Source organism: Barbus barbus (assembly GCF_936440315.1).
Source record: "Barbus barbus genome assembly, chromosome: 42".
Taxonomy (NCBI): Eukaryota; Metazoa; Chordata; class Actinopteri; order Cypriniformes; family Cyprinidae; genus Barbus; species Barbus barbus.
In genome coordinates, this window is record NC_136720.1 from 20,303,564 (window position 1) to 20,321,834 (window position 18,271).

General features: G+C 37.6%; 2 protein-coding genes across 4 annotated transcripts in view; one reads left to right on the forward strand and one right to left on the reverse strand.

Moving 5' to 3' along the window:
- LOC306861125 (cyclin-D-binding Myb-like transcription factor 1) overlaps positions 1-5,967 on the forward strand; it is a 6,209-nt gene extending 242 nt beyond the window's left edge. The window contains exons 1-17 of one of the 2 annotated variants that reach the window (XM_079403216.1): positions 1-32; positions 486-598; positions 1,108-1,233; positions 1,469-1,560; positions 1,714-1,813; positions 1,930-2,006; positions 2,099-2,256; positions 2,362-2,394; positions 2,479-2,588; positions 3,072-3,300; positions 3,376-3,527; positions 3,609-3,761; positions 3,860-3,945; positions 4,037-4,195; positions 4,906-5,118; positions 5,202-5,349; positions 5,442-5,967. The exon at positions 1-32 is cut by the window's left edge and continues 242 nt beyond it. In XM_079403216.1, coding sequence (XP_079259342.1) covers positions 493-598; positions 1,108-1,233; positions 1,469-1,560; positions 1,714-1,813; positions 1,930-2,006; positions 2,099-2,256; positions 2,362-2,394; positions 2,479-2,588; positions 3,072-3,300; positions 3,376-3,527; positions 3,609-3,761; positions 3,860-3,945; positions 4,037-4,195; positions 4,906-5,118; positions 5,202-5,349; positions 5,442-5,479 — 1,980 coding nt within the window. In that variant the 5' untranslated portion in view covers positions 1-32; positions 486-492 and the 3' untranslated portion in view covers positions 5,480-5,967. Of the gene's footprint in view, positions 599-1,107; positions 1,234-1,468; positions 1,561-1,713; positions 1,814-1,929; positions 2,007-2,098; positions 2,257-2,361; positions 2,395-2,478; positions 2,589-3,071; positions 3,301-3,375; positions 3,528-3,608; positions 3,762-3,859; positions 3,946-4,036; positions 4,196-4,905; positions 5,119-5,201; positions 5,350-5,441 lie in introns of both variants that reach the window. The other variant, XM_079403217.1, reaches the window with a different exon arrangement.
- Positions 5,968-9,828: 3,861 nt separating this feature from the next.
- LOC306861150 (transmembrane protein 243-like) lies at positions 9,829-16,262 on the reverse strand. Of its 2 annotated transcripts, none has more exons than XM_079403258.1 (4): positions 16,031-16,262; positions 10,853-10,903; positions 10,663-10,767; positions 9,829-10,535 (listed from the first exon to the last, which is right to left on the reverse strand). In XM_079403258.1, exons 1-4 carry the CDS (start codon positions 16,106-16,108, stop codon positions 10,392-10,394), a joined length of 378 nt encoding a protein of 125 aa, XP_079259384.1. In that variant the 5' UTR covers positions 16,109-16,262; the 3' UTR covers positions 9,829-10,391. The 2 variants fall into 2 exon arrangements, with proteins under 2 accessions (XP_079259384.1, XP_079259385.1); XM_079403259.1 differs by having other exon boundaries at positions 16,001-16,031.
- Between the last annotated feature and the right edge of the window lie 2,009 nt (positions 16,263-18,271).

Here is an 18,271-nt window from a genome sequence, read left to right on the forward strand (position 1 = left end):
TCACTGCGAAGTCCCCGTACCCAAAACAGGAAGTAAGTACCAAAACCAAAGCTAAATTTCACTTTCGCTCATCTCTGCGCGCTGGACTTGTATCTTTCTCTTCTATACATGAAAAATAACCCACCGACATCGAATAAATGCCGTCGATGCCTCACGGCTTCATGTTGCACATAAACATGGCGTCTCATTATTCCTCATCTGCTTATATTAAAGGAGCACATAGCAAATCCACATTAGGAATGGTGCATAACATTATTCTCTTAGCTGATATTATTCAGCTTTCTTCATAAACATGTTTTAACTGAGGTCGCGAGTCATACATTTGTGTTTTATTAAAGTTTGCGTTGGCTTAAATGCCTATGGATAAATCTATACAGCTGCTTTGGTGGCAAATGAGTATAATGAATATCCATTATAATGCAAATAAAGTGTTTAGGTTATCTTAAGCACATTAAAAGTGAGTCTGTGTGTGTATTAACCTGTAGGCTGAGCATGAACACAGGAGATGTCCCAGCCACTGTGACCCTTGAATCCGTCAATTCTGTCACATTTACTCAGGACACTGATGGAAACATAATTCTGCACTGCCCTCAAAATGGTGAGACACTCCAAATTATCATGACCTGTGACCCATCTCATGATGTTGTGCTTTATTATACGTGACCCTGGACCACAAAACCCGTCTTAAGTGTCCATTTTCCATCTGAAAGCTGAATAAATAAGCTTTCCATTGATATATGGTTTGTTAGGATCGGACAATATTTGGCCGAGATGCAACTATTTGAAAATCTGGAATCTGAGGATGCAAAAAAATCTAAATATTGAGAAAATCGCCTTTAAATATGTCCAAATGAAGTTCTCAGCTATACATATTACTAATCAAAAATTAAGTTTTGATATATTTACGGTAAGCAATTTACTAAATATCTTCATGGAACATGATCTTTACTTAATATCCTAATGATTTTCAGCATAAAAGAAAAATCGATAATTTTGACCCATGCAATGTATTTTTGGCTATTGCTACAAATATACCCCAACGACTTAAGACTGGTTTCGTGGTCCAGTGTCACACATTGTATGTGCTTTTGTGGTTTGGTCATGCAGATGGGGAGGACTTGGGCTCAGACGGGACCACCGAACCTGTTCACAAACGATTGCGGTTGTCCAATGAAGATGGAGAAGACCCTCAGGACTCTACCTCAACGGAGTATTCTGTTGTCACTCTGCCAAGTGAGTATAAACACACATGCACATGTTTGTACACCGTTTATATACTGTATTTAAGTGACTTTTATACCAAACGGTAATGCAAATAGTCAGAGCTCAGAAAGAGCTTTATTACAAGTATGTTTACACACACACAAGGAATTTGACTTGGTGACAGGAGCTTCCAGTGCAGAAGAAATACATAGGAATTTAAACTGTAAAAAGGGCTATTTTATTAACTGGTGTGTGCTGATTTTAGTTACAGAAGGTGATGAAAGTTTCGAGGTGACAATGACTGCTACAGAGATGAGAGATGGGGAGCTGGAGTCAGACGATCCTTCTGAAACTCCGGTAGAAACCTTATATGTTTATTAGTGCTGTACAGCTTTGTTATCAGCTTTAATTGCTGGCTTTGCATGGATTTAATACTTCATTTAGTGTGTTAGTTTTTTATTCCTGATTATTTAGGTAGTATATAAATATAAAAATGTTGTTTGTCAACAGGATAAGGATTCTTCTGTCCAAAAAAAAGGTAAAGATGTATCAGCTGTCAGTCAAGCCTGGTTCACCACGAAAGAGGATAAAGACACACTGGTTAATAAAGGTAAAACATATTTCTTATTGATACAGGTCTGTATTGTCATGCAAACCCAGCACAAGAAATATAGGAGCTGATATTAATACACACATAGTGTCATAGCATTTGTCCTATTTCCTCAGGTCACAAATGGAAACAGGGAATGTGGTCAAAAGAGGAAATTGATCTCCTTATGAACAACATAGAGCGTTATTTAAAGGTGAGCATGCATTATAGATGCATCACATTAGCTGGAGGTACCATCTTTGGTTTGCACCCTCACTATTCATCTGTCTGTGCATCCCGACTCAGAACCGAGGGATTCGGGACCCTGCGGAGATCATCTTTGAGATGTCGAAAGAGGAGCGAAAGGATTTTTACCGCAATATAGCGTGCGGTTTGAACAGACCGTTGTTCGCTGTATACAGACGTGTTCTACGAATGTATGATAACCGAAACCACGTAGGCAAGTAAGTTGCTTTTATTAATCTTTATCTTTACAGATCCAAACAGAATCAATTATACATCTAACATGACTGGTGTAATATTTGATATGTGCTATTCTTGTCGTTTAGATACACTGATGAGGAGATCAATAAATTGAAAGAGTAAGTTGAGCCATGAATCTTGAATGTCATGAAGTGTGACCTGAATGTGTGATCTTCATTGTCAGATTGGGTGTGTGTTATTAGGCTAAGGGAAAAACATGGAAATGATTGGGCTACCATTGGGGCGGCACTTGGTCGCAGTGCATCGTCTGTGAAGGACCGCTGCCGTCTCATGAAGGATACATGCAACACCGGTCAGTTTTTCCAAATTTGCATTTTAGTGTCCCACCGAGGAGGTCGATTTTAACATATATATATATATATATATATATATATGTTATATTTATATAATTTATTTTTGTTATATTAAACAAAATAAATATTAAACAAATATGCTTCTATGTTATAAATATGTTATAAAATATGTATTTAACAAAAACCTAATTATAAAAAAAAATAATAGCATATTTAAATATTAATAATGATAGCATTATTACCTATTAAAATGTTTTTTATTATCTTTATAAATTGTATATTTAAATTAAATGTTGTATCCTTTATTGAACGTATTAATTAAATTATTTTAAGTTTATTTATTTTATGATATAAGTAAAATTAGAATGACTAAGCAAATATATAAATTATGTAAACAATACCGTATTATTATGCAGTTTATTTTTATTATGCTTATTTATTTATTTATTTGTGTGACACCGTTGTAAACTCTCATGCTTTAGGAAAATGGACGGAGGAAGAGGAGAGAAGGTTGGCAGAGGTGGTCCACGAGTTGACGGGCACAGAGGCGGGTGACGTTGTAACTCAGGGAGTCTCTTGGGCATCGGTGGCTGAGATGGTCGGCACTCGCTCAGAGAAACAGTGCCGCTCCAAATGGCTCAACTACCTTAACTGGAAACAGAGCGGTGGCACGGAGTGGACCAAAGAAGATGACATCAACCTCGTTCGCAGGTAGTTCACAGCAAAATTCACAATACCTATTCACAAATTAATTCTGAATCATTAATCATAATTATGCATGAGCAGGATAGCTGAACTGGATGTGGAGGATGAGAATGAAATTAATTGGGACATTCTGGCCGGAGGGTGGAGCAGCGTTCGCTCGCCTCAGTGGCTCCGCAGCAAATGGTGGACCATCAAAAGACAAGTGGCCAATCACAAGGAACTACCCTTTCCTGGTGAGACGCATTCTTTATAGTTGAGCATGTCTGATATATTGTGAGTTCAGACACTGAAGCAGTGTTTTCTGTGTTGTGTAGTCTTGTTGAAAGGGCTGCAGGATGTTGTGGAGGCACCACCGTCTGTGATGAACAAGGTCGTGGTTGTTGGTTCTCGATCTGCTAATGCTTCGCCCAACCCTGTCACTGCACTGCAGATCCCTGTCCAGATTCCAGTGCAGATCACACATGTCTGTGAGTCAAATAACCTGTGAATGTAGTTTCAGTGAATTTTGTGGTTATAGCAGATCAGTGCTATTGTAGATTCAATGCACCATTTTCTCTCTCCACAGCTTCTTCAGACGGTGCAGGCGGTGCCTCGGACAGTGAAACCATCACATTGAACTCCGGGGCTTTACAGACCTTTGAATTACTGCCTGTGAGTACCTCAGATTTTACTTTGATCATTTTTCAAAACTATAAGATTTATAAGCTGTGTTTATAAATCATTTGTGTAATTGCCTCCCTAGTCATTTCACCTGCAGCCCACTGGCACACCTGGAACGTATTTCCTCCAAACAGGAACCAATCAGAGCCTTCCACTCACAATCTCAGCCAATCCCACGGTCACACTCACAGCTGCAGCTTCGCCATCTTCACCAGACCAGATTATTTTACACAGCCTCACCGTAAGTCTTGTGTGTGCACAAGGGTTATAGTTGACTACAATTATTAAAAAACATATTTGTTATTTGAAATGAAGTAACATAAAAACGTTTTTATTTGCCAAGGCAACTTTTTTACTTTACCATTTTTTATTTAGTTGAAGTACTAAAATACTTCATAATAAAAGTAGACAATTAAAAAATTAATACAAATGACAAAAGCACACAGCAAAATTACAAACACTAAACTTAAATTATATTTAATAATTTCATTAAAAATAAAATAAAAATTATAATAGTATATTGCTGATACTAAAATATACATTTTACACACATATTCACATTATACATTTAAAAAAATAAATAAATAAACCAAATAAAAATGACAAAAACAACAAAAATGTTTTTTAACTTTTCCATTTAAATTGTTTTATTAAAAGTACAATATAAATGACAAATAACATAAAATATGAATACAAAATTTGTGGGGGAAAAAATTATAAAATGACAAAAATATAAATGACAAAACAGCAAAATTACCAAATGTATAAACTTAATTTAGGGAATTATTTTAAGTTTTAATTTTAAGTATATTATTAAAACTAAAATGAAAATAAAAAACTAAATCAAGATATTAATAGTATGTTAATGATGCTAAAATATTTACCAAAATAATGTGGTGTCACAAAGCCTGTAATACTCTATCTTCTGCCCACTTTCACTGTCTGCATCAGACCGACAATGAGAATATGACCGTTCAGATGTCCCACCCTGGAATCATCATCCAGACGGTGACCTCAGAGGACCTCTCAGACCCTCTCGGTCAATCAGAGCTGGAGGGAGAGCAGGAGCTTGAGAAGGAAGAGCCTTCGGAAAACCAAAACACCTCTGGAGTAGAGGAGCAGAGTGAAGAGAGATCAAAAGATGTACAAGAAGAAGAAGAAAAGGTTTCATTTTCTGAATCCATTAAACAAATTAAAGTGTTCTCATGCCACCTTCCTGCTCATGAAATTCTCCTTTCTTTGTTTAGACTCTCGACTCTCCTAAAGTTGGGGAAACTGTAGAGAGTTCTGGGTTGGATGAAGGAGCCGTGCTCATGGTTCCGTCTCCGAGCAGCTTTATTCCTACTAACGAGGACATCAGCACGGATTCTGTCCTTCCGCTTGGAACGCTGACAGGTAATGATGTTAACTAGTTGACAAGTCTGGTAGCCTTATTAAGAAGACTAACAGGTAGTGTAAGCGCTCTAACCATTTGTTTTTCCATACAGATCCCATTCTGCAGAACCAGGAAGAGGGATTAGACTGATCCACAAGACACAAAAACACTGACTTTAGAGGATGCGTTCCTTAATATAGGGACAAATGCAGCATGCAGGATCATCCAAACATCATCAAAAGAAACGTGCGTGCATCAAAACACTTCAGTATTTATTTATCATGCAAGTTCCTGAGCCTCATCTGTGTCTCAGTGCAGTTAAAAACATGAAATACTCTGAAACGACACTTTTTTTAATAGTGTATTTAAAATTATGTAATACGTTCATAATTTTAAATGTTTTTTTTGTGTATGTATATCTAGATTTGACTAGTTTTTGTAGCCTCCTTTCCTGCTTAACAGTAAAACTTGATATAAAGCTACGTGACGCTGCACTGTTCTGATATATTCATTAGAGAATGTTTGCATCTTTCCAAATGTTCACTAGACTATCATTTATCAAATGGTTTAAATATTCATCTTATTTGTAAGTTAGTGCCTCTGTGTTTATTTATTGAATAAACAAAATTTTGTCACCACTTGCATGTCATTACTAGTGTCCCATTGAAAGGATCTGTTCCTATTAATAAAATAAACTGGACTATTGTAGTTTAGAGATTAAGGAACAGGGAAGAGGAAATACATGTTATTGTTTAAATCTCAGTAAATGTTAAATTATGAAGATCTGACTTGTCCCCAAAAGGTGCCGTAAGGGAAGCACTGTTTTACTGAGCTAGAATAACTAAAGTTTGTCTTTTATTTTTTTTATTAGGAGAAATGTGTCTAATTTCTGCACCGTAATACCTAACAAAATGGCAAAAATGTTGATTATGGAGGCTGCTTCTGGAAATACATGATAAAAATGACTTTAAATTAATAAAACACAAAATTCAGTCCTCTCACCTACAGAAAGTGTTATTTTAATATTGTTTATATATGCCCTTTTATAGCTTTAGTTTTTTAAATAGTTTTATTAATATTTTGTTAGTTTTTATGCGTTACGGTTTTGATCAAATTCTTTAATTATAATTTTTTTTAATGTTTTAAGTTTATTAGTTATTTTTATTTTATCAGTTATATCAGTTAATTTTAGTGCCTGAACTACAACCAAACGAAAATGACCAATGTTACTTACTGAAATAACTTCAATAGCTTTTTGATTTTTATGGACTCTTAATGTCTTTAAACGGCACATATTCCAGCTCAACACACGGCGCGATAAAGTGCAGGACTCGAGGTTTGTAAGTATCCTTTCATAAAGGATTTTTGTAGACCGTGTGTGTTCTGAGTTTGTCACACCACAAAAAATGAATGAATGCTTAAAAAAACCTCCAAGTAAACAAATTAAGGTATCAAAATCTGGGGGCGTGTCCACTGGCGGCGCTGAAACCACGCCCACTCGCAGGAAAGCTGCAGTCTGTCTTCCTCTAGCAGTTTATTCAATAAGGAGACCGAGCTGTTTTGTAAATGATCGCAACCAGGTATAATGCATTTACGTGACGAAGGCATAGCTAAAACTGTAGGCTGGAGTAACTAATGGTAATGACAGTAACTGCTTCAAGTCGAACACGTCTTATTTTTTTTATATTGCAAGACAAAAAGAAAACCACACAAAACAGCACTGCATTAACACACATTAACAAAGGAGAAAGAAAAAAAACAATCAATCAGAAAGAAAAATATTGTGAACACGTGTCTTATATAGTGTTGCTCGGTGGCTCGATTGCGTCATTGAGTCCTGATTTAGCCCCGCCCACAAAATCCGATCACGTCAACATGTTCCAGCAATGCATTTTCTAACATTTATAATGTGTTTACAAACAATTCCCAGAATTGACTTTACGTTTTGTAAAAGTCATTAATCCATAGTTCTTATGATATGTCATTTAAACTAATGTTATGATGGATACATGGACTAAAAGCATCAAAACTAATTTTTGATGTGTCTTAAACATAAAATATTGAAGTGCTTGTTATTTGACAGCTAATTATGTATGTAGGCGAAGGTTTATCAGTCTTGCTAAACTTCAGTTAAATAGAATTGAAGTTTAGAATTGAAATGAGGTCACATGACATAGTTATCCATGGCTGGAGCTAAGTCTCCTCAGGTGCACTGAATGAATTTTTGGCTGCCTTTGTTCACTGAAGCGGTCTTTCCCTCATGGAGTGAGATTTTCTGTAGAGTTGATGTGTTCCTGACTTAGTAAGTTTATTCCTTTTGAATTCATTTCTAAAGTCATGTTTGTTTGGGTTTATCTTTGAAGTTTATGGATGGTTTATCATTCTTACAATGTATTCGTTTTCTTATTTGTTGAACTGTCCAATGTTGAATTAGTTTGATCATATTTGGTATTTCACTGTTTGAATTGTTATACTGTTAATTTAAGATGTTTATTCTTATTGTTTGTTATAGAAACCATACAACTCTATAGTTGCTTCCAATGCTGCAGCCTGAACCTAAAGATCATGGATTGATTACTGGCTTGTGTTATGGACACACCATCCTGGTAGTACACTTTCTGAATCAACGCACATGCAAACTTTACAATTTGAATTAATCACTCTTTGATATTCATATTATAAAGTAGAATTATAAGTAATGGCTTTTTCGTCTGTGTTGTTGTTGCTGTCTTTGTTAATAGACTCTGAAGTTTCTGCTGTTTTGTAGACATGCCGTGTTCAATATTTTATGTCTAATAGACAGTATTAACATGGAGCTGGGTAGATTACTTACAAATTGGAATCCGTTAGTGATTCCAAATTACATGACAAAAATTATAGTTGGTAACGTAATCCATTCATTACACATTTTTTATTGTCTGTGTGTACTGGAAACTTGTGACACTAAAACAAATTTCTTGTATGCACAAGCATAATTGGCAATAAAGCTCTTTCTGATTCTACTTTTAGATTACTTTTGACCTATCTAGTTTTTCACATTGATTTAAATAGGATAATTCTGTATGATATTTATATAAAAATACAAAGAGTAAGAAAATATTATCAATTTGTTGTTATAAACGACATGAAGTACATTATTAATATTATATTACGTCAAGGTTTCCCAAACTGGGTTTGTGAAGGAACTGCAGGGGTTTATTAGTTTATTGAAAAGCTAATAATTAATTCAATCATAAAAATGTTACATAAAAACAAATCATTTTAAAATGAATTCAAAATAAAACACTTTTTATAATTTCATTTTATTTGTTTACCTGCATATCATGTGATCATAACCAATGTCAGAGAACCTTGAACATGTAAATGTGATACTTCATTATTAAAATATTTATTTTAAAATCTCATGGGTGCTTCACGTTACTCTGGTATTTAGGGTAGGAGCACTCACTCATATCACAGAGATATGAGTCCACACCCATCATTTTCAGTTTGTCACTCAGTAGCGGAGGCTGGATGCTGTTGAAAGCGCTGGAGAAATCAAAGAACATAATTCTCACAGCATTACTGCCCCTGTCCAGGTACGAGAAAGACCGGTGAAGCAGATCGAGAATGGCATCATCCACACCCACTTTCTCCTGATAGGCAAACTGCAGTGGATCAAGTGCATGTTGAACCTGTGATCTAAGGTGGTGTAGCAGCAACCGCTCCATGGTCTTCATGACACGAGATGTTAGAGCGACAGGCCTAAAGTCATTCAGCTCCTTAGGCTGTGGTCTCTTCGGAACAGGAATGATGCAGGATGTTTTCCACTGCACTGGAACCCTCCCAACTCGCATACTCTGGTTATAGATGTGCTGCAGGGGGTCACCCAGCTCCAGAGTAGCCCGGGACACACACACCATCTGGCCCGGCTGCTTTGCTGGTGCATAGCCTCCTCAACTCACCTGAGCTACTGTAAAGGTAGGTGGAGAAGGGAGGATGTTGCTCTCCCCAGAAGGTGTCAGAAGGAGGAAAGTGTCAGTGGATAATGGGGAGGGTAGTAGGGGGATTTCTCCATCTCATGGAGGAATCTGTCATGCAACATGTAAATAATGTGAGCAAATGTTTTGTTTTGACAAAATTATAAATAAAATTTTTATAAATAAAAATTTGTCTTATTCCAGCAAAACAGTAGCACTTTTTAAAACCATTTATTGTGGGATATTGCAAGACTTATTTTATGATTAAAATGTTATGTCTTTGTTTGCAACCCAGAAAGTTTACAGAAAATGGAATGCAGGCCTACTTACAAAAAGTTCATTATTTTTTAAAAGTTGATTAGTTATTAAAGACAAAGATGTAAACACTTTTCTAAACCCAGCTGCACCATCTAGTGGCCACAAAGACCTGGTGAAATGTGAACAAATAAAGTTCCCCTTGTGTGTCAGCAGAACTTGTATAAAACCTTTCCGTTTCACAACTTTGTACTAAAAAATAAAGCCCAACAAATGTATATTGTGTATATGTATTTATTCATTACATAAAATCTAAATTACAACAGTTGATAACCAAAATAAGGTAAGGTTTTCACCATATCAAATAACGGTGTTCAGTCATTTAGAAAAATGAACAAAAAGCTTAATTTACAATGACTGCTGCATGTCTTTAATCAAGTGCTCTTATTCAAGATTGCATTTCTAATAATTTAAATACAAAAAGATTTTTCCTAATTAGGAATGTACCATAAGTGCGTCAAATGTACAAATATAAACATTGCCATGGCTTATTTCAAAACCTTCCAGGTCTTGTCATTACATTGGCATATAGGTTAAGCTGTATACAGCATTCAGGGTGCAAAATGTGTGCACGGACATCCCAGAGTGCTACTAATCGCTAGCATATATAATACGTTTAGTCCGCTAACATGGCTCCCAAAGGCAGACTGGCCCTGCCCACACAAATGGGGCTTGTAGGAAAATGAATTCTCCTGATTGAAGAACTCGATTGGGGTTATGTGGGATTCCAAAGCACCCACATAACGATGAACATTCCACTGATTGGGACGGCTCCCATGGAAACAGCATTATAAGGCATTGCTCTGTTTATCACGTCCCACATCATGGAAATACAAGTTGGCACAGATACACAGCAGAACGATGGAACAGAGCATGTAGTAGATCAAGTTGCGAAACTTGGGCTCCAGATCTCCTTGTCTATACCAGTATATCTGCGAGAGAAAGCGATGGATGTGATTTCATTTCTTTTGATTAGGAATTGCATTTGAGACCATATATTTCATTTCGGCACCATTTAAACATAATGCTTTTTAGATTACATTGCAAGTTCTTACTCACCAGAACCAACACTGATCCACAAACTAGCATGATACAGATGGCAAAGAATATATTCAATGGCTTGGGAGGAAGTGATGGGAAGACGAATGAGCTAATGATGGTCACCTGAAAGAGATGGTGAAATGGTGAGAGTTAATAACGATAATATGAACAGATATATAACGAGATCATTATTAGTGGTAAAACTTACCAGAACAAGTAAAGACGCAAGTCCACCGACCACTAGATTGATGATTCTATCCTGAAAGTGGTCGACAAAAACATATTAGTGTAGTTGATAGAAAATAGTTGCACTTATAGGTGCTGCAATAAATATTTATTACATAGCACCAATATATGGAATGCCTCAAGAGTGAACAAAGCTGGTTAAAGTTTAAAATTAAAAAGTCACTTGTGAGATTTAAAGGAATAGTTCACTCAAAAATGTGAAATGCAATAATAAGAGTATAATAAAGCGACCTTTGCAAATCATTTGAAATTTGTGTCAGTACGTCATTAATAGAACGAGGCATCGGTTTTCTGTCGGGGATTTGTCGCACCGCGCTGCATCCAGTGTAGACAGCATCACTGATTACTTGGTGACTGATGTGACAGTCACCAAGACCATAACCACACATGCAAACCAGAAGCCATGGATGACAGCAGAGGTTCGTGGGCTGCTAAAGACCAGAGATGAAGCATTCAGATCAGGAGATAAAGCAACCCTCAAAACAGCAAGAGCCAATCTGTCCTGTGGCATCAAAAATGTAAAACGGTCATATCAAAAAATCAACAATCACTTCACAGACAGCAGACACACACGGAGCCTGTGGCAAGCCATTCAGACCATCACTGACTACAAGCCCCCGCCACAGGCCTGTGATGAGGACACATCCCTCCTCAATGCACTCAACCACTTTTATTCAAGGTTTGAAATGCAGAATGACACACCTGCACAAAAACTGCCCACACCTCTCAACGACCGGGCGCTCTGTCTGTCTCCAGCCGACGTAAGGAAGACCCTATCTAGGATTAACCCACGCAAGGCTGCGGATCCTGACAACATACCTGGCCGTGTTCTGAGAAACTGCTGCACAGCTGACAGATGTGCTTACCTCGCTGAGCCAGGCAGTCGTCCCCACATGTCTCAAATCCACAACAATCATACCAGTACCAAAGAAATCACCTGTGTCCTGTCTAAATGACTACCGTCTCATAGGATTGACTCCAATCATGATGAAGTGCTTTGAGAGGTTAGTCGACCCGCTCCAGTTTGCATACCGTCCAAACCGCTCTACGGACGATGCAATTTCCTCCACCCTCCACCTGGCTCTTACCCACCTACAAAATAAAGTCTCCTATGTTAGAATGCTGTTCATTGACTTCAGCTCGGCATTCAACACAATCCCAAAACAGCTTATAAATAAACTAAACCTGCTGGGCCTTAACAATTCCCTTTGTAATTGGATCCTGGACTTTCTAACTGGAAGACCTCAGTCAGTCCGTGTCGGCCACAACACCTCGAGCACTACCACACTGAGCACAGGTGCCCCACATGGCTGTGTGCTCAGCCCGTTGTGCTTCACGCTGCTGACCCACGACTGCACTGCCAAGTTCAGCTACAACCACATCAAGTTTGCTCATGACACAACAGTGGTAGGTCTCATCAGCAACAACGATGAAACGCACTACAGAGAGGAAGTGGCACAGCTGGCTGAATGGTGTGGCACTAACAATCTGTACCTCAATGAGGGCAAGACAAAGGAGGTTGTGATGGACTTCAGAAGAAACTCCGTTGACCACCCCCCACTGACCACCGACAGCTTAACTGTGGAGAGAGTCAGCAGCACTAAATTCCTGCACCATGTCACTCTCCAAAAAGGCACAACAGCGCCTACACTTTCTCCGCCGGCTGAAAAGAGGAAGTCTCCCTCCACCCATCCTCATCACATTCTACAGGGGCACCATTGAGAGTGTGCTGACCAGCTGCATCACTGTCTGGTACGGGAACGGCAGTGCTGCTGACCGCAAGACCCTCCAGCGGACAGTGAACACGGCTGCAAAGATCATCGGTGCCCCTCTCCCCTCCATCCTGGACATTTTCCTTACACGATGCTCCAGCAAAACCAACAGCATCGTGAAGGACTCCTCCCATCCCTCCCACAGTCTCTTCCAGCTCCTACCATCAGGAAGACGGTACCAGAGTATCAGAGGCCGCTCCGCCAGACTGCTCAACAGCTTTTCCCCCCAGGCTGTGAGAGCCCTGAACTCAAATCACCCCGCCCCCCTCTGAAACTCCATGCAAACCCCTACCTCCTGAAACATGGAAACATCGTATAGTTTGTATATTTTATCTTTTTTAGTTTGTATAGGGTAAATATTTATATATAGTATACTTAGTTAAAATCTGTCAGTAGGTTAGTTGTGTATAGGTTTATAGTGTTTTTTACTTCATTGTTGTATGTCTGTATTTATGTAGCACCGTGGTCCTGCGAGGCACAACATTTCGTTCCACTGTATGTCCCCACATGTAGCGGAATGACAATAAAACTCAACTTGACTTGATTTGACTTGACTATAATGGGTTCTATAGTATTTTGTTGCGTTGCGCCGCTTGTGTCTGGTGTGGCCACAGATACAGGCAGGGCCGTTGCTGGGGTTTGTGGGGCCCCGGTGCAGGTTGTACCAGTGGGCCCTGTTTGAAATTGTTTAATTTGTATGTTCGTTCTATTTATTTGTGCTATTTACACAATGTTTGTTTTTTCAAGTGTGTAGGTGTTCAGGTACAGAAACCGAATAATCAAATGTAAAATAGCACTGCATAGTCTTCACCTTAAAAATTCAATATATAGTCAAACCAAAATTTACACACCTTTACACCTTCAGCATTTCTCACATTATCACAGTTTATTTGCTATAGTTTAGAAAATGGTAATAAAATATGACAAGAACTCAGAGTTAAACTGTGTTAGAACAAATTAATCTTGATAAATGTCAGATAACTTTGATAGAAAGGTATGTAATGGATTACAATCAACCAACAACTCAGACAACTGTTAGTATGACAATATTTACATACATCTATCAATAGTACTTTGTTTTGTTCAGTCTGTGGTGTAAAAAGGTCGCATTAGCAATAAAAGAAAAAACAAACAAAACATGGTCAGGTCAAAGTGTCTGAATAATTTTTGGTCCCATTTTTTAAAATCAATTTTACTGGTAGTTCACTGTATGAAGAATTTGTGGGTAAAATATGTCAGTTTACTTTATTTTGCTATACTCACTTACATAAATTAACTATAGTGTTCTGCACCCACTAGTAAAAAAAAATCAAAAATTAGATCTGGTGTATGAATAATTTTTGGTTTGACTGTGGATTAATTATTGTTAAAACTACAAAGTAATTCAATCAAGAGCAGTTATTCTTTCTTTCATTTTCTTGGATTAACATTAAAGACACTGACAGCAGCTAGTAAATTAGGCGCGGTCACTTTAAGAGAGAATGCATCCATTATAATGATGCAGATCTAATTTCTTTCTCAAATGAATACTTTCACTTAAGACATAACGACAAGTTTTTTCGAGGATACTCTCCAAGACGGGTATTTTGTGGGTAATTCTATTTTTTTTATTTTATAATCGCAATATATATCGCAGAAAAACAAAATATCGCAACGCAAGTTTTTTCCAATATCATGCAGTGTGAATTACTGTTATTTTTTTTTTTTTTATCAGCTGTTTGGACTCTCATTCTGACGGCACCCATTCACTGCAGATGGTCCATTGGTGAACAAGTGATGTAATGCCAGATTTCCCCAAATCTGTTCCGATGAAGAAAAACTCATCTACATATTGGATGGGCTGAGGGTGAGTAAATTTTTAGCAAATTTTCATTTTTGGTGAACTACTGTATTCCTTTAAAATCACAATTAACTTTTTTTTTTTTTTTTACATGCAAAAATCCTTCTAGATATTGTATAATCCAACATACAACCTATTTTGCTTCCACAATGTGACAATTTTGCATGAAAAACTGATGTTTAATAAGAAAATCAAGGTCCTTATAATATACAGCATCTCACAAATGAGTACACCCCTCACATTTTTGTAAATATTTCATTATATCTTTTCATGTGACAACACTGAAGATATGACACTTTGCTACAATGTAAAGTAGTGAGTGTACAGCTTGTATAACAGTGTAAATTTGCTGTCCCCTCAAAATAACTCAACACACAGCCATTAATGTCTAAACCACTGGCCAAAAACAGTGAGTACAGCCCCAAGTGAAAATGTCCAAATTGGGCCCAAAGTGTCCATATTTTGTGTTGAGACCATTATTCTCCAGCACTGCCTTAACCCTCTTGGGCATGGAGTTCACCAGAGCTTCACAGGTTGCCACTGGAGTCCTCTTCCACTTCTCCATGACGACATCACGGAGCTGGTGAATGTTAAAGACCTTGCGCTCCTCCACCTTCCGTTTGAGGATGCCCCACAGATGCTCAATAGGGTTTAGGTCTGGAGACATGCTTGGCCAGTCCATCACCTTTACCCTCAGCTTCTTTATCAAGGCAGTGGTCGTCCAGTAATCCATGTCCTTAGTCTGCTTGTCTTCAGGAAACTGTTTGCGGGCTTTCTTGTGCATCATATTTAGAAGAGGTTTCCTTCTGGGACGACAGCCATGCACATTTGATGCAGTGTGCGGCGTATGGCCTGAGCACCGACAGGCTGACCCTGAAATGCTGGCAGCACTCATGCGTCTATTTCCCAACCACAACCTCTGGATATGACGCTGAGCACGTGCACTCAACTTCTTTGGTCGACCATGGCGAGGCCTGTTCTGAGTGGAGCCTGTCCTGTTAAACCGCTGTATGGTCTTGGCCACCGTGCTGCAGCTCAGTTTCAGAGTCTTGGCAATCTTCTTATAGCCTATGCCATCTTTATGTAGAGCAACAACTTTTTTTTTCAGATCCTCCGCGAGTTCTTTGCCATGAAGTGCCATGTTGAACTTCCAGTGACCAGTATGAGAGAGTGAGAGTGATAACACCAAATTTAACACACCTGCTCCCCATTCACACCTGAGACCTTATAACACTAACGAGTCACATGACACCGGGGAGAAAAAATGGCTAATTGGGCCCAATTTGGACATTTTCACTTAGGGGTGCACTCACTTTTGTGGCCAGTGGTTTAGACATTAATGGCTGTGTGTCGAGTTATTTTGAGGGGACAGCAAATTTACATTGTTATACAAGCTGTACACTCACTACTTTACATTGTAGCAAAGTGTCATTTCTTCAGTGTTGTCACATGAAAAGATATAATAAAATATTTACAAAAATGTGAGGGGTCTACTCACTTCTGTGAGATACTGTAACAGGTGCATTACCCTGGCTGACGTCTCCCCGAACAAAGGCCTGTTGTCCATGCCGCTGGTGCCATAGGTGCGTGTAGTGAAGTCATCCATGGCCAGAGTAGTGCACGCACCCTTTCCTGATATGTTCTACCAGCAGCTCCCCCTGTGGAGCGGAGGACGGCAGTGCATGTCCGCTGCTCTTTGGGTTGGGTTTGCTCCTCACAGCAAGAGATTCAGAGGCAGGACATAGTCACTGTCGGGTTACCTAGAGCGATAAATCATTAAAACATTAATTTAGTTCACTCATAATTTAATGGCACTTTAAAGTGTGTGATATGATCTAACAAATCCCAGAGCCCCAGCACTTAATGATCCGTCACAAACTTTGCTCCTTTTCCCATGAATCCAAAGACTTTTATTACAATAGAGCTTCAGAGTAACAAAACAAGCCTGCCTTTCTAATAATCAGCCCAAGGGACTTGAGTTCATTCAGCCGGACTGGTTCATGAAACCATAAGAACAGTCTTAAAAATGTGATCGGTCATGTGAGAGCTTGATCTTGACGTCAATGCAGAAGCAAAGGCAGCTCTGCTCAGTTTATGTGGTTTGTGGCATATGCAGAACCCTGTTAGTGTTTATTTAACCATATAGTCATACAAACATGACATTTAAACAATATTATGACAATTTATTTGTCACAAATATATTAGTAATGGTGTCACTAGAAAAGACATCCTTAATGAGACAGTTCACCTAAAAATGAAACTTCTGCCACCATTTACTCATTACATTACTGTTATTAGTAAAAGTTTGGAATAACATGTACACTAATAATAAAAAGCATTTTTGGATTAACTATTCCTTTAACAGGAAAATTAAGTTCTTAAAACTAATATATATATATATATATATATATATATATATATATATATATATATATATATATATATATATATATATATATATATATATATATATAAATTTTATTTACACATCCTACAGCACATTACCTTGCAATCCGATGCAAATCTTCATTATGATAATGATAATGTCTCTCAAATTCTGGAAGCAGCTCGTGTCAAAAGTTATCCAAGTATGGAAGACAATGATGATCTCCAGACTATTTTTCAGCACTGTAACCAAATAAAGCAAATGGACCATTAGTGTCTAATGCATTCATTTCCTAGTATTGATTGTTCTAGTCTAGATGCTTCTCAAAAAGGTGGCCTATTTAAAATTGCTTAGTGGTAACAAAACAATAGCACATCCCTCTCAGATAATCTAAACACCTTATCAGTCCAGTAAATTACTTTATAGCTTTGACTGTAATGTATTAGTGCAGGTGCATGAACTGATTTTTGTCTATATATTCACTTATATACTGATCAATAAAATCATCCACTAAACTTTTTTTTTTTTTGTCTTACCATGTGTGACAGCTAAGAGCAATGCTTTCAGTTGAAGAAAAAAAATTTACATATAACCATAAAACGTTGTTGTAGATTAATATTAAGCTTTGAAAAAGCTAACAAGCTAATGTGAAAGAAAACAAACCGTCTGACCGGCACAGAGTGAATTAGAGTATAATAAACTACTAAACTTACCTGTATATAACAAACAGAGGGATTTATTGATCACACAGGGGTGTTTTCCGATCGGAGCATTAACCGCATGGCTTCAAATGATCGGCCGACGACTCGCTACATGAAACCGGATGTGACGTGCTCTTAAAGGGCCATGCGGTCCATTACATGTTTAAATATTTAGTGAAGGCACAAACCTAAAATTTGGTCAAATTGTCATTTAAATGAACAACTGAATGTAAATAAAAAATCATCGTTGATACTCAATAAAAGGGGACAATTTCTTCATGGATTTTGAGTATCAATAATTAAAGTATTACCCTGATTTAATATTGATATTTACAAGCTATTTTGTTTTATAGTCTTCTACATTACACAAGTGTTCTATAACTTTGTCTCAACCCAAAGTACTTGTATTAGTGAAAAAAGTCTGTCGTCTGTGCCTAATTACAATGTACAGTTTCTCATTTCATTTGTGCTGCATAGCTAAGAAAAAAGAGCAAACCACTAAAAATGTACCAATGAAATATAAATGGTTCATTCATGTGGGGGGGAAAAAAAAGGTTATTTAAATAATTTGTTTTATTCAGAAATTGTACCAAGACTTACATTAAGAATACAGTAGGATAACTCTGATCATGCATTTTCTGAAGACAGTATTACAAAACTTAAAAACAGAAAATGGCATAAG

Coding starts and splice junctions, on each gene's coding strand:
- LOC306861150 (XM_079403258.1), bottom strand. CDS start 16,108: ATGGATGACTTCACTACACGCACCTATGGCACCAGCGGCATGGACAAC. Junction 10,904..16,030: donor TCGGGGAGACGTCAGCCAGG/GTAATGCACCTG, acceptor GACCACTTTCAG/GATAGAATCATCAATCTAGT. Junction 10,768..10,852: donor TTGCGTCTTTACTTGTTCTG/GTAAGTTTTACC, acceptor CATCTCTTTCAG/GTGACCATCATTAGCTCATT.